This window comes from Psilocybe cubensis, chromosome 2 (assembly GCF_017499595.1).
Source record: "Psilocybe cubensis strain MGC-MH-2018 chromosome 2, whole genome shotgun sequence".
In the NCBI taxonomy this organism is placed as follows: Eukaryota; Fungi; Basidiomycota; class Agaricomycetes; order Agaricales; family Agrocybaceae; genus Psilocybe; species Psilocybe cubensis.
This window is the reverse complement of record NC_063000.1, coordinates 2,187,866-2,210,203: the sequence shown is the minus strand read 5'-3', so window position 1 is coordinate 2,210,203 and position 22,338 is coordinate 2,187,866. Positions and strand designations below refer to the sequence as shown.

Here is a 22,338-nt window from a genome sequence, read left to right as displayed (position 1 = left end):
ACCAGGCTGCTTAGGAACGCGAGTAGTGCGTCTCAACGTTGCAGGATCAACTGGAGCACGCTGGCGGCGTGCAGGCTTAGGAAGAGGTGCAGGAACGGCCTCAGGCTGTGGCGGTTCAGCTGGCTGTTCAGGAGGCGCAATAGGCACTTCTGGCTCAATGACAGGACTTGGAGTAGAGTCATCCTCATTATCATCAAAATTGAAGCCATTAGATTCCCCCCCTGAATTGGGAGGTGGTGCACTTGCAGAAGAAGTGGGAAGAAGGTCAAACTTTGGCATAGGGCCAGTGGACACCCCAGGGAAGCACCTTTCGTCGAAATCAGCTCTCTCAGAGATAATGAACCTTTTGGTGAGTGGGTTGTAAAACTTCCAGCCCTTGTACCCAGTATGATACCCAACAAAGATACACTTCTCCATATGAGGCTGCAACGATTTGCGCTTATCTCCCTGAACATAAACATATGCAAGACAACCCCAAACCCTCAAATGACTAACATCAGGTTTGCGCTTGTTCCAGCTTTCATACAGAGTCTTGTCCGGTAGAGGAGCTGTAGGAACACGATTCCATACATGCATGTATGCTGCAACACAGCGACCCCAAAACAAAGGTGGAACACGAGCCTCATTGAGCATGGAAGTAACATGTTCTGCCATGGTGCGATTTGCACGCTCTGCAACTCCGTTTTGTTGTGGGCGATTTCGCGTTGTATGACGACGCTCAATGCCACACTGGTCAGTGAATTTGATGAAAGCATTTGACATGTATTCACCAGCTTTGTCATCCTGCAGCGCTTTGATCTTAAAGCCTAATTTGTTCTCAGCCCATGCTTTGTACGTTTGAAACGCACTGAATGCATCGCTTTTGCGCTTAAGAAGCACAGCAGCTCTACTCTTTGTATGGTCATCAATAAAGGTTATCCAGTAGCGATAGCCTTCAGGAGTAGGGGGCGAGATAGGACCAGATTAGCATCAATGGTGATTTTGAAGCCTTTGTGCTTTGTGAGGTATAGAACAGACAGTAGATTGTTTCGGAGATCTGGTACATGTAAAACTCTAGTTAACTCGACGCCTCTTGACTTTATTCCATTTACAACTGGTTCAAAGAACACAGTGCCCACCCCTGCAGAATAAATAACTCGTTCATCTGCTAATCGGATTGGAATGCGAAGGGGGGTGTAATTTCTAACCCAATTGCGATGGGGCGTCATATGAGAAGTCGCCCCTGTGTCTGCAATCCAATCGTCATTAGTTTGGGGTGAAATGGAAGAGGGAACATCGGAGGGAACATCGGTATTAAGAGCACTTGCATTTCCAGCAAATTCCATGTCCTTGGACTCTTTTTCCTCACTAAATGCCTCTGAGGCCTTGTGCGCTCTATTGCCTTTGCGAGCCGCTTTGACACGCTCCTTCGCATCCTTTTGCGCAGCAATGAACTTGTGACACTTGTCCATTGCATGATTGGTCATATCACAAAATGCGCACTTGGGCTTGGATGCAGAAGGGGCTGGAGCGGTCTGGAACGCGGTGGCAAGTGCAGGCAACTCCGAAGCGCGGCGACGTCGCTGTATGTCCTCTGTGACAAAGGCTTGATGAATTGTAGCCTTGTCCAACTTGTCCAAAAGGAGAAGTGAGGATGCAAATGAACTGTACTCTTCTGGGAGTGCCCTGACCAAAGCAAGCGAAGCAAGCTCTTTATCAAGCTTAGCCAGATCAAACCCCTTAGGGCGAAGCTGCTGAATTAGCAACATGGCTTGCTCAACCCTATTGATCAGGGTTTGAAGGTTTTCACCTTCCTCCTTTCGGATTGAGAACAGATCATCATATGCATTAAAGCGGTTGCCAGGGCGCTTTTGCTGATGTACAGCGGCGAGGGCATCCCACATCTTGATAGAATCATCCTTGATGGCTTCCACATGAACCATCTGATCATTCTCCAAACTGAGATAGATCAAACCACATGCTTTGTCTCTCTGCTCAAAGTAGGTTTCAAGCAAAGCTTCCTCCTGAGCAGTAGGCTTGTCTGAGAGCGTTGGCTGTGCTCTAGCACCGCTGACAATGCGCCATATCCCTTTAGACTGGAGATAGGCGGTCATCTGGCCTGCCCAGGTGTTGTAGTTGGTTGAGTTCAATGGAGTGATTTGGGGATCAGAAATCATTATTGCGAATTGCGAAGGAACGCGTAAGCGGATGGATACGAGTGTTGGTAGTAATGTGTGGGAATGTGTAATGATGTGTGGAAACGAACTAGGCGTTACCCGGAGCTCGGGGTGCGATGCGAACGCAAGTGGAAAAGACGAAGTTAAACTAGCCTAATTTAAAAGGGTTACTTTTAACTAGAAATAACTCGGGGATTAGGCGACGGGGGCCCGCTCAACCGAGGTTAACAAGTCGCGTAAGGCGTGCTCGTTCAACCCTACTAGCAGCGGCAATGTATGGCCGGGCCTGGTAGAGGATAAAAAGCAAAAAAGACTAAAATGACCGTTTTGTGAAAACTATGCAGAAAGCAACTTGGTTCGCAAAACACGGAATTGGAGCGCTTAGAGCGCGGGGCCCATAACCTGTTGAAGCAGGCGAGCTCAAGACAGTGTGAGCTACTTGGCGACCTAGTTATAGAACGTAGTGTTGAAGCAGGCGAGCTCGGGGCAGTGTGAGCTACTCGGCGACCTAGTTATAGAACGTAGGGCGCAGGGATAAGCGAGCACGAAGCGTCTGAAGTCCGAAGTGAGTAACTGAGTGAATTGAGCAAAGTGCTAACAAACTAACCTGAAGTCCGAAGTGAGTAACTGGGGACTTCAGGATGTAAACTAGAGTGACTATATACTGTGTAGACTCAAGTACTCTGGTCTACCTAGGTCTACTCTGGTCCGGTCCAGACCAGTCTATGGACTGATAAATATCATGTGTCTAGAATGGTCTGGAGAGCAAATGAAGATAAGAAGAAAGTAATCTAATCTGATAAGATAGCAAAGTGAGGGAGACATAGAGAGCAGTTTTAACACTCCCCCCTGTTCTGACAAGTCTCCAGAACAAAGAAAAATAAAGCAAAACAGAGAAAGAAAGATTAAAGTTTGAGACCCATTTTATCTCTACAAAAGTCCACTTTAGGAGGTGAGAGGGGTTTGGTAAGAATATCAGCAGCTTGCTGATCAGTAGGAATATAAGAAGGAGAAATCTTTCCAACACCAACAGCATCCCTAAGCCAATAATAGCGCAAATCAAGGTGCTTCATCCGTCCATGGTGCTCTGGATTCTTGGAAACACTGATAGATGACTGGTTGTCCATATGCAGCACAGAGGGCTCAGTGACTGTGTAGCCAAACTCCTCAAGGATATTGCGCATCCACACAATTTCCTTGGCTGCCTCCACCGCAGCAATGTACTCTGCCTCAGTAGTAGACAGAGTTACAACAGTTTGGAGTTTGCTTGCCCAGCCAATAGCACCTCCAGCTAGAACGGTCAAATAACCACTCGTAGAGCGTCCAGTATCTACACAATCACCATGTGCAGCATCAGTGTAGGTAACAAAGTTATCATGGCCCACAGCGCCAGAATAAGTCAACTTGTAATCCAGAGTGCCTCTGAGGTAGCGGAATAAATGTTTAACCGCAGCCCAATGCTTAGGCCCAGGATTGGAGTTGAAGCGTGCCAGATAGGACACAGTAAAAGCAATGTCAGGACGGGTCATGGTGGCTAGATACTGCAAGGAGCCAACTGCATTGAGATAGGGAACATTTCGCATAAATTCCACCTCATCTCCATTCTGAGGTCCATCTGCCTTGGACAGAACAGTGCCCACAGCCAAAGGTGTTTTGACCGGATTAGAATCAGTCATGCCATATGTATCAAGCATATCAAGGATATACTGACGCTGATGCAAGGAAATGGTTTTAGCAGCCATATCTCGCTCAATGGCAACACCAAGTAAATACTGTGTAGGACCCAGATCACGGAGTTCAAAACGCGCAGCCAGCTGCTTAACAGCTCTGTCTATGGCGGCGTCCGATTTGGAGGCAAAGGTGATGTCATCAATGTAAATGGGAACAATAATCTTCACATCTCCATCTGAATAGATGTAGACAGAGCGATCTGATTCTATACGCTTGAACCCCATATCTGACAATGCCTCATGCAACTTGAGGTTCCATTGACGTGCAGACTGCTTAAGACCATAGAGCGACTTTTTAAGCTTCAAAACTATGTTAGGGCCACCTTGGTGAAATCCTTCAGGTTGTAACATGTAAATCTCCTCGTCTAGGTCACCTTTAGTGAAAGCAGCTGTAATATCAACAGAGTGCAACTTCAAGTCTCCAATGGCGGCCAGAGCCACAATCAAGCGGAAAGTAGCAGGGCGGAAAGTAGGAGCAAAGACCTCATGGTAATCAATGCCAGGGCGCTGACTGTAGCCCTTGGCAACAATACGAGCCTTGTAGCACTCTATACTGCCATGTGCATTTTGCTTGATTTTAAAGACCCAACCACAGCCAATTGCCTTTTGACCCGGAGGGAGCTCAACTTGCTCCCAAGTTTGATTGTGCTGCAACAGATTGAATTCTGTGTTAGCAGCCTCTTCCCACATGTGCGCATCAGGCGCTTTCATTGCCTGTTTAAATGTGCGCGGATCTGCGCTTGAAACAAGCCCAGCAAACTCCACCTCTTCAAATCTAGGATCATTGGCTTCAGGTGGTTCAGGATCATGTGAGACCTTCCACCATTCACCAGGCTGCTTAGGAACGCGAGTAGTGCGTCTCAACGTTGCAGGATCAACTGGAGCACGCTGGCGGCGTGCAGGCTTAGGAAGAGGTGCAGGAACGGCCTCAGGCTGTGGCGGTTCAGCTGGCTGTTCAGGAGGCGCAATAGGCACTTCTGGCTCAATGACAGGACTTGGAGTAGAGTCATCCTCATTATCATCAAAATTGAAGCCATTAGATTCCCCCCCTGAATTGGGAGGTGGTGCACTTGCAGAAGAAGTGGGAAGAAGGTCAAACTTTGGCATAGGGCCAGTGGACACCCCAGGGAAGCACCTTTCGTCGAAATCAGCTCTCTCAGAGATAATGAACCTTTTGGTGAGTGGGTTGTAAAACTTCCAGCCCTTGTACCCAGTATGATACCCAACAAAGATACACTTCTCCATATGAGGCTGCAACGATTTGCGCTTATCTCCCTGAACATAAACATATGCAAGACAACCCCAAACCCTCAAATGACTAACATCAGGTTTGCGCTTGTTCCAGCTTTCATACAGAGTCTTGTCCGGTAGAGGAGCTGTAGGAACACGATTCCATACATGCATGTATGCTGCAACACAGCGACCCCAAAACAAAGGTGGAACACGAGCCTCATTGAGCATGGAAGTAACATGTTCTGCCATGGTGCGATTTGCACGCTCTGCAACTCCGTTTTGTTGTGGGCGATTTCGCGTTGTATGACGACGCTCAATGCCACACTGGTCAGTGAATTTGATGAAAGCATTTGACATGTATTCACCAGCTTTGTCATCCTGCAGCGCTTTGATCTTAAAGCCTAATTTGTTCTCAGCCCATGCTTTGTACGTTTGAAACGCACTGAATGCATCGCTTTTGCGCTTAAGAAGCACAGCAGCTCTACTCTTTGTATGGTCATCAATAAAGGTTATCCAGTAGCGATAGCCTTCAGGAGTAGGGGGCGAGATAGGACCAGATTAGCATCAATGGTGATTTTGAAGCCTTTGTGCTTTGTGAGGTATAGAACAGACAGTAGATTGTTTCGGAGATCTGGTACATGTAAAACTCTAGTTAACTCGACGCCTCTTGACTTTATTCCATTTACAACTGGTTCAAAGAACACAGTGCCCACCCCTGCAGAATAAATAACTCGTTCATCTGCTAATCGGATTGGAATGCGAAGGGGGGTGTAATTTCTAACCCAATTGCGATGGGGCGTCATATGAGAAGTCGTCCCTGTGTCTGCAATCCAATCGTCATTAGTTTGGGGTGAAATGGAAGAGGGAACATCGGAGGGAACATCGGTATTAAGAGCACTTGCATTTCCAGCAAATTCCATGTCCTTGGACTCTTTTTCCTCACTAAATGCCTCTGAGGCCTTGTGCGCTCTATTGCCTTTGCGAGCCGCTTTGACACGCTCCTTCGCATCCTTTTGCGCAGCAATGAACTTGTGACACTTGTCCATTGCATGATTGGTCATATCACAAAATGCGCACTTGGGCTTGGATGCAGAAGGGGCTGGAGCGGTCTGGAACGCGGTGGCAAGTGCAGGCAACTCCGAAGCGCGGCGACGTCGCTGTATGTCCTCTGTGACAAAGGCTTGATGAATTGTAGCCTTGTCCAACTTGTCCAAAAGGAGAAGTGAGGATGCAAATGAACTGTACTCTTCTGGGAGTGCCCTGACCAAAGCAAGCGAAGCAAGCTCTTTATCAAGCTTAGCCAGATCAAACCCCTTAGGGCGAAGCTGCTGAATTAGCAACATGGCTTGCTCAACCCTATTGATCAGGGTTTGAAGGTTTTCACCTTCCTCCTTTCGGATTGAGAACAGATCATCATATGCATTAAAGCGGTTGCCAGGGCGCTTTTGCTGATGTACAGCGGCGAGGGCATCCCACATCTTGATAGAATCATCCTTGATGGCTTCCACATGAACCATCTGATCATTCTCCAAACTGAGATAGATCAAACCACATGCTTTGTCTCTCTGCTCAAAGTAGGTTTCAAGCAAAGCTTCCTCCTGAGCAGTAGGCTTGTCTGAGAGCGTTGGCTGTGCTCTAGCACCGCTGACAATGCGCCATATCCCTTTAGACTGGAGATAGGCGGTCATCTGGCCTGCCCAGGTGTTGTAGTTGGTTGAGTTCAATGGAGTGATTTGGGGATCAGAAATCATTATTGCGAATTGCGAAGGAACGCGTAAGCGGATGGATACGAGTGTTGGTAGTAATGTGTGGGAATGTGTAATGATGTGTGGAAACGAACTAGGCGTTACCCGGAGCTCGGGGTGCGATGCGAACGCAAGTGGAAAAGACGAAGTTAAACTAGCCTAATTTAAAAGGGTTACTTTTAACTAGAAATAACTCGGGGATTAGGCGACGGGGGCCCGCTCAACCGAGGTTAACAAGTCGCGTAAGGCGTGCTCGTTCAACCCTACTAGCAGCGGCAATGTATGGCCGGGCCTGGTAGAGGATAAAAAGCAAAAAAGACTAAAATGACCGTTTTGTGAAAACTATGCAGAAAGCAACTTGGTTCGCAAAACACGGAATTGGAGCGCTTAGAGCGCGGGGCCCATAACCTGTTGAAGCAGGCGAGCTCAAGACAGTGTGAGCTACTTGGCGACCTAGTTATAGAACGTAGTGTTGAAGCAGGCGAGCTCGGGGCAGTGTGAGCTACTCGGCGACCTAGTTATAGAACGTAGGGCGCAGGGATAAGCGAGCACGAAGCGTCTGAAGTCCGAAGTGAGTAACTGAGTGAATTGAGCAAAGTGCTAACAAACTAACCTGAAGTCCGAAGTGAGTAACTGGGGACTTCAGGATGTAAACTAGAGTGACTATATACTGTGTAGACTCAAGTACTCTGGTCTACCTAGGTCTACTCTGGTCCGGTCCAGACCAGTCTATGGACTGATAAATATCATGTGTCTAGAATGGTCTGGAGAGCAAATGAAGATAAGAAGAAAGTAATCTAATCTGATAAGATAGCAAAGTGAGGGAGACATAGAGAGCAGTTTTAACACTCCCCCCTGTTCTGACAAGTCTCCAGAACAAAGAAAAATAAAGCAAAACAGAGAAAGAAAGATTAAAGTTTGAGACCCATTTTATCTCTACAAAAGTCCACTTTAGGAGGTGAGAGGGGTTTGGTAAGAATATCAGCAGCTTGCTGATCAGTAGGAATATAAGAAGGAGAAATCTTTCCAACACCAACAGCATCCCTAAGCCAATAATAGCGCAAATCAAGGTGCTTCATCCGTCCATGGTGCTCTGGATTCTTGGAAACACTGATAGATGACTGGTTGTCCATATGCAGCACAGAGGGCTCAGTGACTGTGTAGCCAAACTCCTCAAGGATATTGCGCATCCACACAATTTCCTTGGCTGCCTCCACCGCAGCAATGTACTCTGCCTCAGTAGTAGACAGAGTTACAACAGTTTGGAGTTTGCTTGCCCAGCCAATAGCACCTCCAGCTAGAACGGTCAAATAACCACTCGTAGAGCGTCCAGTATCTACACAATCACCATGTGCAGCATCAGTGTAGGTAACAAAGTTATCATGGCCCACAGCGCCAGAATAAGTCAACTTGTAATCCAGAGTGCCTCTGAGGTAGCGGAATAAATGTTTAACCGCAGCCCAATGCTTAGGCCCAGGATTGGAGTTGAAGCGTGCCAGATAGGACACAGTAAAAGCAATGTCAGGACGGGTCATGGTGGCTAGATACTGCAAGGAGCCAACTGCATTGAGATAGGGAACATTTCGCATAAATTCCACCTCATCTCCATTCTGAGGTCCATCTGCCTTGGACAGAACAGTGCCCACAGCCAAAGGTGTTTTGACCGGATTAGAATCAGTCATGCCATATGTATCAAGCATATCAAGGATATACTGACGCTGATGCAAGGAAATGGTTTTAGCAGCCATATCTCGCTCAATGGCAACACCAAGTAAATACTGTGTAGGACCCAGATCACGGAGTTCAAAACGCGCAGCCAGCTGCTTAACAGCTCTGTCTATGGCGGCGTCCGATTTGGAGGCAAAGGTGATGTCATCAATGTAAATGGGAACAATAATCTTCACATCTCCATCTGAATAGATGTAGACAGAGCGATCTGATTCTATACGCTTGAACCCCATATCTGACAATGCCTCATGCAACTTGAGGTTCCATTGACGTGCAGACTGCTTAAGACCATAGAGCGACTTTTTAAGCTTCAAAACTATGTTAGGGCCACCTTGGTGAAATCCTTCAGGTTGTAACATGTAAATCTCCTCGTCTAGGTCACCTTTAGTGAAAGCAGCTGTAATATCAACAGAGTGCAACTTCAAGTCTCCAATGGCGGCCAGAGCCACAATCAAGCGGAAAGTAGCAGGGCGGAAAGTAGGAGCAAAGACCTCATGGTAATCAATGCCAGGGCGCTGACTGTAGCCCTTGGCAACAATACAAGCCTTGTAGCACTCTATACTGCCATGTGCATTTTGCTTGATTTTAAAGACCCAACCACAGCCAATTGCCTTTTGACCCGGAGGGAGCTCAACTTGCTCCCAAGTTTGATTGTGCTGCAACAGATTGAATTCTGTGTTAGCAGCCTCTTCCCACATGTGCGCTGAAGATCGAAGTTTGTGATTGGTTATAAACTATATGTAATCCAACAAACACAAACCTCAGGGAAAGAGTGGTCCAGACTGGATAGGACAAAACCTTCTCCTAAGTTTCTTAAGGGAGGACGCTGCCTAGGATTTAAGTAGATTAGGATGGTGTGGATTGTGAAGGGTAACAAAAGCGAAATAGTAAGAAGAGGATAACCGGGTCGTCTGGGTACGATAGTAAATAAGCCTTCCGAAAATGGGATGGAACCGTGGAATTGAATGGCGGGTGTATATGGAAAGCGTGAAGAAGATGCGTAGAATGCGTATGAGAAATCAATAAATGTGAATCTTAGAGGGGTTGTCTGAAGTGAGTGGGGAACGTTCCGAGGGGAGATGAGAAGATGACTAGGGGTCGGAATGTCGTTAACGGGCTGAATCTTGAAGAATGGTGAAAGTGTCTTTAAATTGACAATCTTTCTGAAGCTTGGAATGAAGCTATACGTCGCAGGAGTATTGACTGAATCAAGGATGAAAGACTAAGTCTGTCTCGAATGAAATCGCTCCAGATGAGTTGACAGAGGGAAAGGATGTCTTGAATACACTCCTAACGGCGATGGTTGGAAGGTATAGAAAGAGTAGGAGCGGTGACGGATTGAATGGAGGAGAGGAAGTAGGGAAGTACTGGAGGTCTGGATAGAAGTTGGATATTCAACGCTGAGAAGAAGAGGCGTTGGATGAGGAGGATGACTGGTCTCGGATGAAATCCTCTCTTAATGGAAAGCGAGATGACTTTGGATGAATGGAAGTAAACTTGGTCTCGACGGAGGGTAGAACTGAGGACTGAATTGGACTTGGGTTTGGGCTTGGCTTGAACTTGAGCTTGGAATTGAAATGAATCGATGTGGATTGACTTGAAATTGACTTGACTTGGATGAAAATTGACTTGCTTTGAAGAAAGTGGGGACTGGGTGTAACTTTCCTGTCATTTCGTGTAATTCTACTACAGCTTTTATACTAAAAGCTACGTGAACGAAATACCAATCTGAGCTACTGAAAACCGAGTCATATACTGTACAAAGTGTCAAGAATGAGGCTACGCAAGTGTAACAATAAGCAAGAACAATAAGGCATGTCAATATCAACACGACGACAGATAAGAAATGAATAGGATGAGTAAGAAAGAAGTGTATGACGAAGGTGAATGGTAATACAGATTAGATAAAAGAAGCAAGGATGAGTCAGAAAGCATAGAAGATTGGTAAGACAAAGACAATAAAAGCGCAACAGACAATAGAAAAGATATAAATAAACACAAAAGGATGAGTAAGACAAACCAAAAATAAGTTGGAATGAGTAATCCGCAGCCTGAGGCTGAGTAAGACCATTGAATTGATAAAAATAGAGTTGACAGTCCGGCTGTGCAAGGCAGTGTAGAAAGCTGTGCAGTTTTGATGGTTGACTGATCCGTCGCATAGCCTTGATGATCCGACGAAGTGACATGATCCGGAATAACGTGGCTCCCATGTGACGAGTGTTGATAAGATAAGATGTGTGGATGACTTATGAAAAGAATGACTGCTTGGGTTGAGGGCGTTGTGTGTAGATCCAAAATGAACATCTCATCTCCAATCAGGATTGGGGTATGATACCGGATGCCAAAGAAGGTGAAATTGAAGAAGATTTAGAACCCGGTGAATTATTGGACAACCTTTGCTATCCATCACCTACCCCTTCCATGATCGAGTTATCTATCCTTACTAGGCAACAATCTCTGAATCGGGACAAATCTGCTAACCCAAATAAGGACTTATCTACTTCACAAGATGCACCCTCTTTTTCTGACTCCAACTGCAAACATGACTCGACTCAGGACTCCTCTCACGGTCTCTACGCTTCCGATTATGACTCAATGTATCAAGATGACTCGGGAACTTCTCAATTCAATGCGACAGCCCATTATGGTCATATTTCCACACCACCTTATGATTCCACACATGAGGCCCCACAAATAGAACAGCCACCATCACCATCTGTCAATCCGTCCATCAAATCCCACACTTCAGACAATAACGACCCACATGAAGAAAAACCAGCTGACGACAATCCAGAAATGGAACAATTGAGCTCACCTGAAGTAGAAGCTATTCAATTCTCTTCTGACAATACTCACCTTATGGCTATGGGAATGCTCAACCCCCACTTGCGCTTTGAAGACTGGATTCTATACGACGCCACTTACTCTTCTCCTACTCGTGTTGTTTCTGACCAAATAGGAACGGCCTTTGTCCATTATGTTTATCTGCAGAGAGACAGCCATATAAACTTGAAAACGACTCCAACTATTCTACACTTCAGTCGCACTGGTATCTCATCTCAATCTAACCACTCTGCTTCAGTCAGTGCCTATCCAATGGGCCAACGTCACTCAGCATCCTGGACTCATTTTAATCCCCAATCCATTCGCTCTCAAAACGCTTCTTCTATTCCCCAACCTCATTCCCGAAGTTCTGCTCTTCCAGAAACGCCTCTTTTGATTATGATTCACCAAGAAACACGTGTATCATTGACGGTCACCGCAAATGTAGATGAGCATCATCGAGGCCTGAAAGCTTTGGTACATCCTCTGCGAGTAGCCCATGACAGCCCGAAAGAGCCATTAAACGAAGATGAAGAAGAGCTACGAATCACCCAAAATGGCAAAGAGGTCGACCACAATTCTTCCCTTTTACCTCTTCCCATAACCAGCACAATGCACGAATCGCGAGCTTCAAATATGGACAATGGAAATGAATGGTACTATCAGTATGGAGAGAAAAGTCCCTTTGGTATTGACAACACGGAAGAACATCCCTTGGACGCCAACACATTGTACTGACTATCTGGATGGTGCATGGACATCAGCTTGCTTCCTCAACGCCCTCTTTTTGTTCTCCAATCCCCTCAATTTTTCTTTGTCACCTTTGCTATTCCTGGTGTTTCTTCTTCCTCATTGTTATGCCTTTATCCCACTTCCCATTTTATTCCCACATTTTGCGTTTCTCTTTTCCATTTCACGGGCACTTATGTAGATTTTTCATTTGTGCAACGAGTTCTTGAACGCCTCCACTTTTCTTTTATGCGCCTTTTCCTCACATTCACACTCTCAATAGCAACTCCACGCCATACAACCTTTTTCTTTACCTTTTATTTTCATTTTCTTTCCACTTTATCCATTTGTATGTACGTCGACCGAAAAGTCGTTAAACTAACCTTTATTTATTCCTCCCTTTTATTTATTTGTTCTACCTCCGCTTCACCACTTCAGTCCGCAAACGAATCCTCAGGTCACCTATTGCAGAGTTCTTGGAGAAACACAAGCAATCTCCCAAAGGAATGCTATACGGAATCTCTATCTCTAATATACACCATCATCACGCCTCCAATACACCTCGAACTTCTACAGAATTGGGAAGGGCTTCATCTTATCCACAAAGAGCAAAAAATCAAGCTTACGGACAAGATAAGAAGGACAACCACTCCATTACCTCTGATGGGTCAAGACCTACAGAAATTTTGGATAGATCAAAGCATTTATGCGAGATCATGGTCACTCAATTCAGATATTACTGCTAAACCCACCGTCAACCGAACTAATTCGGCAAGGTCGTCAAGCTCTCCTACAATTGGTTTTGTATTCACTGCCGCATCAGGATCGACACTATCAACCTTCCGAGCCTCCATGAATCAATTCATATCACCTATTCTTTCCCCCTCTTCTGCCAATACAGCCTATAAACGAGTCGATCGGAAAGTTAGACCTATAAATCGGGTTACTCCAGAATCGGCCAAAGTTATACGACGAATTCCTGTTGATCCCTTATTATCTCTCCCACCTCTCCCACTCCATCCCCCTGCCTTTACGCCAACAACCAGACTCACTCTTGAACGCATACAATCAATGAACATTAACGCCAACAAATTCCTATGGCCGGAAGAAAAAAAGCTTTTCCTTCATATTCTTAAACTCAATGAACGCTCACTCGCTTTTCATCAGTCCGAACGTGGAACATTTTCTGAAGAATACTTCTCTCCATACATCTTTCCTGTTGAGGATCACGAGCCCTGGGTAGTCCGAAACATTCCTATTCTACGCGGCATCAAGGATCAAGTTATCAATCTCTTACATGAAAAGATAGACGCTGGAGTATACAAACCAAGCCAAGCTCCGTATTGCTCTCCAATTTTCTGGGTCAAGAAGAAGATATCTGGTGCTATCCATCTAGTTCATGATCTGCAGATTCTTAACTCTATTTCCTATCGCAATGCAGGAGTTCCTCCAGTTCTTGACAACTTTGTGGTTCCCTTTGCTGGTCATTCTATTTACACGGTCTTTGACTTATATTGGGGATACGACGCACACAAAATCCATCCTATGAGCCGAGATCTTACCACATTCCAGTTGCCTATTGGACCTCTTCAACTTACTTCAATGCCTATGGGATATACGAATGCAGTAGCGGAATTTCAAGCCTGTACCACCTTTATCCTTCGTGACGAGATCCCTCACGTAGCCAATGTCTTTATTGATGACATTCCTATCAAAGGCCCTCCAACACAGTACTTAGACGAGGATGGCAATCCAGAAACACTTCCAGAAAATCCAGGAATACGATGATTTGTCTGGGAACACGCTCAAAATGTTCATTGAGTTATGCATTGCATGGGATGTGCTGGTGCTACATTTTCTGGACCAAAGACTCAGCTCGCTCAGCCTGAAGTTCTTATCCTTGGACAATTATGCACTCCAGACGGACGACTACCCGATCAGAGCAAGATACAGAAAGTCACTGATTGGCCACGACCAAAGTCTGTTCACGACATCCGATCCTTTCTAGGTCTATGCGGAACAATGCGTGTTTGGATCAGAAATTACTCAGCCCTTGTCTGACCGCTCACAGAACTCTATTGTAAGGACAAACCCTTTGTCTGGACTCAACAACAAGAAGACTCTTTCCAAACCCTCAAAGAAATCATTTCCAATCCTCCTGTTCTCACTTCTATTGACTATTCATCCGATCGCCCAGTTATTCTTGCCGTGGACACTTCTCACATTGCTATTGGTATCATTCTCTATCAACTTGACAAAGAAGGCATCCGACGACCTGTCCGCTATGGTTCTATCTCACTTAATCCACGAGAAGCACGATACAGTCAGCCCAAGCTTGAGTTATATGGTCTTTTCCGTGCTCTTCGAGAATTCCGCCTCTATCTTATTGGAGTCAAGAACCTCTACGTTGAAGTCGACGCCAAGTACATCAAAGGCATGCTCAATCAGCCTGACTTGCAGCCTAGTGCTAGTATGAATCGATGGATACAAGGCATTCTTCTCTTTGACTTCAAGCTCATCCATGTAAAGGCCGGTAATCATCGTGGACCTGATGGACTTTCAAGGCAACAACCAACTTCTGAAGAGTTAGAAAAACCTCAAAAAGACAATGACTGGCTCGACAACATTGCTCTTCTTAATACGGTCAAATTTTTCCCTACTTTTCTTTTTACTTCCTCTTCTATGCCATCCTATGACTCTATCTTGCTTCCTTCTTTTATTGCTTCTTCTTCTTCTCAAGAACGGACACTTCGACAAATTTTTCAATTTTTTATAGACCAAACTATACCACCTTTTCCCAATTTGCAGTCCCGACGATGATTCCTTGCTTGCGCTATTCAGTACTATCTCAAAGATGATCAACTCTATTGACAACGACAAGGAAGACCTCCACTCTTGGTTATTCTAGATCTAGACAAGCGATGTCTCATTCTTACTCAAGCTCATGAAGAACTCGGACATCAAGGAGTATATGGTGTGTTTGGAGTTATTTGCATTCGGTTTTTCTGGCCATTTTTTTTTCAAGATATCAAGTATCATTTCACTACTTGCCATGAATGTCAGATCAGATCCACCAAGAAAAGCAAAGTTCCTATCACTATCACAGCTCCTCCAACTATCTTCACTATCATCAATGTCGACGTCATGTACATGCCCCAAGTCTGGACGCTTCCAATACGTAGTCCTAGCCTGAGACGATTTATCACGTGCACCTGAAGGTATCACGTGCACCTGAAGGACGTGCCCTCAAGTCTTTACATTCCGAAGAGCTAGCCACTTTCTTTTGGGAAGAAGTCATATGCCAATATGGTGCTATTGCTATTGTACGCATGGACAATGGAGTAGAAGTCTCTAGCGCTTTCAGTCTTTTGATGGAAAAGTACGGCATTCCTCAAGTTCACATTTCTCCTTACAACTCTAAAGCCAATGGATCTATTGAACGTGGTCACATTGACTTCCGTAAATCCATTCTCAAAGCTTGTGGCAACCGACCTCTAGACTGGCCACAGTACGTTCATCACACACTCTTCTCCAACAAATGCATCACTCGACGCTCTACTGGACATTTCCCTTTCTACGTCATGCATAGTGTTCATCCTGTTCTTTCATTTGATCTCCTTGAAGCCACGTTTCTAGTTGACGGATTCCAACAAGCAATGAATTCTGAAGATCTCCTAGCTCTCCGTGTTTGACAACTCATGAAACAAGATGAAGACTTAGCCAACATAGCCGAGGTTCTAAAACAATTACGACTTCAATCCAAAACTACTTTTGAACGACGATTTGCTCGACGTCTTCGACAAGAAAGCTTCAAGTTTGGTGATCTAGTCCTCGTCAGGAACAGTCAAGTCAAGAAGGAGATGAATTGCAAGCACAAGCCACAATATCTTGGACCTTACAAAGTTGTACGACAGACACGAGGAGGATCATATGTGCTTAGAGAACTTAATGGTACGCAACTGGCTCAAGGCATAGCTGCTTTCTGACTTCTTCACTATTTTCCACAAGACGGTTCAGTCATTCCTCAACCTCAGCTAGACCGGATGATCAGAGAACTTGGACACGAGAGTGAGGAAGATGAAGACACATGGAGCAACGACATGGATGACTTCTAATCTATCCCCCCCTTTCTTCCGCAACCGGGGATGGTTGATTTCTCAAGTTTGGGACGGATATCATACCCCAATCCTGATTGAAGATGAGATGTTCATTTTGGATCTATACATGACGCCCTCAACCCAAGCAATCATTCTTTCCATAAGTCATCCACACATCTTATCTTATCAACACTCGTCACATGGATTTCATCCAAGACCAGTCCTCCTTTTCCTCCAACGCCTCTTCTTCTCAGCGTTGAATATCCAACTTCTATCCAGACATCCAGTACTCCCTACTTCTCCTCCTCCATTCAATCCGTCACCACTCCTACTTCTTCTACACCTTCCAAACATTGCCGTTAGGAGTGTAATCAAGACATCCTTTCCCTCCGTCAACTCATCTGGAGCGATTTCATTCGAGACAGACTTAGTCTTTCATCCTCGATTCAGTCGATACTCCTGCGATGTATAGCTTCATTCCAAGCATCAGAAAGATTGTCAATTTAAGAACACTTTCACCATCCCCAAGATTCAGCCCTTCAACAATGTTCCAACTCCCAGTCATCTCCCCATTTCCCCTCAAAACGTTCCCCATTCACTTCCGACCACCCCTCTAAGATTCACATTTATTGATTTCTCATACACATTCTACGCATCTTCTTCACGCTTTTTATATACTGTACACCCGCCATTCAATTCCACGGTTCCATCCCATTTTCGGAAGGCTTATTTACTATCGTACCTAGACGACCCTGTTATCCTCTTCTTACCATTTTGCTTTCATTACCCTTCACAATCCATACCATCCTTAAATCCTAGGCAGCGTCCTCCCTTAAGAAACTTAGGAGAAGATTTCATCCTATCCAGTCTGGACTACTCTTTCCCTGGGGTTTGTGTTTGTTGGATTACATATAGTTTATAACCAATCACAAACTTTGATCTTCAGCGGGGCCCATAACCTGTTGAAGCAGGCTACTTGGCGACCTAGTTATACAATGTAAGGCGCAGAAATAAGCGACCAGGAAGCATCTGAAGTCCAAAGTGAGTAACTGAGTGAATTGAGCAAAGTGCTAACAAACTAACCTGAAGTCCGAAGTGAGTAACTGGGGACTTCAGGATGTAAACTAGAGTGACTATATACTGTGTAGACTCAAATACTCTGGTCTACCTAGGTCTACTCTGGTCCGGTCCAGACCAGTCTATGGACTGATAAATATCATGTGTCTAGAATGGTCTGAAGAACAAATGAAGATAAGAAGAAAGTAATCTAATCTGATAAGATAGCAAAGTGAGGGAGACATAGAGAGCAGTTTTAACAATATCAAGGATATACTGACGCTGATGCAAGGAAATGGTTTTAGCAGCCATATCTTGCTCAATGGCAACACCAAGTAAATACTGTGTAGGACCCAGATTACGGAGTTCAAAACGCGCAGCTAGCTGCTTAACAGCTCTATCTATGGCGGCATCTAATTTGGAGGCAAAGGTGATGTCATCAATGTAAATGGGAACAATAATCTTCACATCTCCATCTGAATAGATGTAGACAAAGCAATCTGATTCTATACGCTTGAACCCTATATCTGACAATGCCTCATGCAACTTGAGGTTCCATTGACGTGCAGACTGCTTAAGACTATAAAGCAACTTTTTGAGCTTCAAAACCATGTTAGGACCACCTTGGTGAAATCCATCAGGTTGTAACATGTAAATCTCCTCGTCTAGGTCACCTTTAGTGAAAGCAGCTGTAATATCAACAGAGTGCAACTTCAAGTCTCCAATGGCGGCCAGAGCCACAATCAAGCAGAAAGTAGCAGGGCGGAAAGTAGGAGCAAAGACCTCATGGTAATCAATGCCAGGGCGCTGACTATAGCCCTTGGCAACAATACAAGCCTTGTAGCGCTCTATACTGCCATCTGCATTTCGCTTGATTTTAAAGACCCAACCACAGCCAATTGCCTTTTGACCCGGAGGGAGCTCAAACTTGCTCCCAAGTTTGATTGTGCTGCAAGAAATTGAATTCTGTGTTAGCAGCCTCTTCCCACATGTGCGCATCAGGTGCTTTCATTGCTTGTTTGAATGTGCGCGGATCTGCGCTTGAAACAAGCCCAGCAAACTCCACCTCTTCAAATCTAGGATCATTGGCTTCAGGTGGTTCAGGATCATGTGAGACCTTCTACCATTCACCAGGCTGCTTAGGAACGCGAGTAGTGCGTCTCAATATTGAAGAATCAACTAGAGCATGCTGGCATGGCGGCGTGCAGGCTTAGGAGGAGGTGCAGGAATGGTCTCAGGCTGTGGCGGTTTAGCTGGCTGTTCAGGAGGCGCAATAGGCACTTCTGGCTCAATGACAGGACTTGGAGTAGAGACATCCTCATCATCATCAAAATTGAAGCCATTAGAGTCCCCCCCTGAATTGGGAGGTGGTGCACTTGCAGAAGAAGTGGGAAGAAGGTCAAACTTTGGCATAGGGCCAGTGGACACCCCTAAGAAGCACCTTTTGTCAAAATCAGCTCTCTCAGAGATAATGAACCTTTTGGTGACTACAGGTTATGGGCCCCGCGCTCTAAGCGCTCTAATTCCGTGTTTTGCGAACCAAGTTGCTTTTTGCATAGTTTTCACAAAACAGTCATTTTAGTCTTTTTTGCTTTTATCCTCTACCAGGCCCGGCCATACATTGCCGCTGCTAGCAGGGTTGAACGAGCACACCTTACGCGACTTGTTAACCTCGGTTGAGCGGGCCCCCGTCGCCTAATCCCCGAGTTATTTCTAGTTAAAAGTAACCCTTTTAAATTAGGCTAGTTTAACTTTGTCTTTTCAACTTGCATTTGCATTGCACCCGAGCTCCGGGAAACGCATAGTTCGTTTCCACACATCATTACACATTCCCACACATTGCTACCAACACTCGTATCCATCCGCTTACGTGTTCCTTCGCAATTCGCAATAATGACTTCTGATCCCCAAATCACTCCATTGAACTCAACCAACTACAATACCTGGGCGGGCCAGATGACCGCCTACCTCCAGTCTAAAGGGATATGGCGCATTGTCAGCGGTGCTAGAGCACAGCCAACGCTCTCAGACAAGCCTACTGCTCAGGAGGAAGCTTTGCTTGAAACCTACTTTGAGCAGAAAGACAAAGCATGTGGTTTGATCTATCTCAGTTTGGAGAATGATCAAAGGGTTCATGTGGAAGCCATCAAGGATGATCCTATCAAGATGTGGGATGCCCTCGCTGCTGTACATCAGCAAAAGCGCCCTGGCAACCGCTTTAATGCATATGATGATCTGTTCTCAATCCAAAAGGAGGAAGGTGAAAACCTTCAAACCCTAATCAATAGAGTTGAGCAAGCCATGTTGCTAATTCAGCAGCTTTGCCCTAAGGAGTTTGATCTGGCTAAGCTTGATGAAGAGCTTGCTTCGCTTGCTCTGGTCAGGGCACTCCCAGAAGAGTACAGTTCATTTGCATCCTCACTTTGCCTTTTGTACAAGTTGGACAAGGCTACAATTCATCAAGCCTTTGTCACAGAGGATATACAATGACGTCGTCGCGCTTTGGAGTTGCCTGCACTCGCCACCGCATTCCAGACCGCTCCAGCCCCTTCTGCATCCAAGCCCAAGTGCGCATTTTGTGATATGACCAACCATACAATGGACAAGTGTCACAAGTTCATTGCTGCGCAAAAGGATGCGAAGGAGCGTGTCAAAGCGGCTCGCAAAGGCAACAGAGCGCACAAGGCCTCAGAGGCATCCAGTGAGGAAAAAGAGTCCAAGGACATGGAATTTGCTGGAAATGCAAGTGCTCTTAATACCAATGTTCCCTCTTCCATTTCACCCCAAACTAATGACGATTGGATTGCAGACACAGGGGCGACTTCTCATATGACGCCCCATCGCAATTGGGTTAGAAATTACACCCCCCTTCGCATTCCAATCCGATTAGCAGATGAACGAGTTATTTATTCTGCAGGGGTGGGCACTGTGTTCTTTGAACCAGTTGTAAATGGAATAAAGTCAAGAGGCGTCGAGTTAACTAGAGTTTTACATGTACCAGATCTCCGAAACAATCTACTGTCTGTTCTATACCTCACAAAGCACAAAGGCTTCAAAATCACCATTGATGCTAATCTGGTCCTATCTCGCCCCCTACTCCTGAAGGCTATCGCTACTGGATAACCTTTATTGATGACCATACAAAGAGTAGAGCTGCTGTGCTTCTTAAGCGCAAAAGCAATGCATTCAGTGCGTTTCAAACGTACAAAGCATGGGCTGAGAACAAATTAGGCTTTAAGATCAAAGCGCTGCAGGATGACAAAGCTGGTGAATACATGTCAAATGCTTTCATCAAATTCACTGACCAGTGTGGCATTGAGCGTCGTCATACAACGCGAAATCGCCCACAACAAAACGGAGTTGCAGAGCGTGCAAATCGCACCATGGCAGAACATGTTACTTCCATGCTCAATGAGGCTCGTGTTCCACCTTCGTTTTGGGGTTGCTGTGTTGCAGCATACATGCATGTATGGAATTGTGTTCCTACAGCTCCTCTACCGGACAAGACTCCGTATGAAAGCTAGAACAAGCGCAAACCTGATGTTAGTCATTTGAGGGTTTGGGGTTGCCTTGCATATGTTTATGTTCAGGGAGATAAGCGCAAATCGTTGCAGCCTCATATGGAAAAGTGTATCTTTGTTGGGTATCCTACTGGGTACAAGGGCTGGGAGTTTTACAACCCAGTTACCAAAAGGTTCATTATCTCTGAGAGAGCTGATTTCGATAAAAGGTGCTTCTTAGGGGTGTCCACTGGCCCTATGCCAAAGTTTGACCTTCTTCCCACTTCTTCTGCAAGTGCACCACCTCCCAATTCAGGGGGGGACTCTAATGGCTTCAACTTTGATGATGATGAGGATGACTCTACTCCAAGTCCTGTCATTGAGCCAGAGGTGCCTATTGCGCCTCCTGAACAGCCAGCTGAACCGCCACAGCCTGAGACCATTCCTGCACCTCCTCCTAAGCCTGCATGCCGCCATGCCAGCATGCTCTAGTTGATTCTTCAACATTGAGACGCACTACTCGCGTTCCTAAGCAGCCTGGTGAATGGTAGAAGGTCTCACATGATCCTGAACCATCTGAAGCCAATGATCCTAGATTTGAAGAGGTGGAGTTTGCTAGGCTTGTTTCAAGCGCAGATCCGCACACATTTAAACAGGCAATGAAAGCGCCTGATGCGCTATCATACCCCAATCCTGATTGGAGATGAGATGTTCATTTTGGATCTACACACGACGCCCTCAACCCAAGCAGTCATTCTTTTCATAAGTCATCCACACATCTTATCTTATCAACACTCGTCACATGGGAGCCACATTATTCCGGATCATGTCACTTTGTCGGATCATCAAGGCTATGCGACGGATCAGTCAACCATCAAAACTGCACAGCTTTCTACACTGCCTTGCACAGCCGGACTGTCAACTCTATTTTTATCAATTCAATGGTCTTACTCAGCCTCAGGCTGCGGATTACTCATTCCAACTTATTTTTGGTTTGTCTTACTCATCCTTTTGTGTTTATTTATATCTTTTCTATTGTCTGTTGCGCTTTTATTGTCTTTGTCTTACCAATCTTCTATGCTTTCTGACTCATCCTTGCTTCTTTTATCTAATCTGTATTACCATTCACCTTCGTCATACACTTCTTTCTTACTCATCCTATTCATTTCTTATCTGTCGTCGTGTTGATATTGACATGCCTTATTGTTCTTGCTTATTGTTACACTTGCGTAGCCTCATTCTTGACACTTTGTACAGTATATGACTCGGTTTTCAGTAGCTCAGATTGGTATTTCGTTCACGTAGCTTTTAGTATAAAAGCTGTAGTAGAATTACACGAAATGACAGGAAAGTTACACCCAGTCCCCACTTTCTTCAAAGCAAGTCAATTTTCATCCAAGTCAAGTCAATTTCAAGTCAATCCACATCGATTCATTTCAATTCCAAGCTCAAGTTCAAGCCAAGCCCAAACCCAAGTCCAATTCAGTCCTCAGTTCTACCCTCCGTCGAGACCAAGTTTACTTCCATTCATCCAAAGTCAT

At 45.4% G+C, this 22,338-nt stretch overlaps 2 protein-coding genes across 2 annotated transcripts; both read left to right on the top strand.

Annotated features, from left to right (window-relative positions):
- Positions 1–10,920: 10,920 nt before the first annotated feature.
- Positions 10,921–12,153, top strand: JR316_0002242 (uncharacterized protein; the record flags this gene model as incomplete). The annotated part of the gene is made up of 1 exon (XM_047888036.1): positions 10,921–12,153. The coding sequence occupies one exon, from the start codon at positions 10,921–10,923 to the stop codon at positions 12,151–12,153; it is 1,233 nt and encodes a 410-aa protein (XP_047752959.1).
- A 3,689-nt stretch (positions 12,154–15,842) lies between these two features.
- On the top strand, positions 15,843–16,259 carry JR316_0002241 (uncharacterized protein; the record flags this gene model as incomplete). The annotated part of the gene is made up of 2 exons (XM_047888035.1): positions 15,843–16,095; positions 16,153–16,259. The coding sequence occupies 2 exons, from the start codon at positions 15,843–15,845 to the stop codon at positions 16,257–16,259; spliced, it is 360 nt and encodes a 119-aa protein (XP_047752958.1).
- Positions 16,260–22,338: the final 6,079 nt, after the last annotated feature.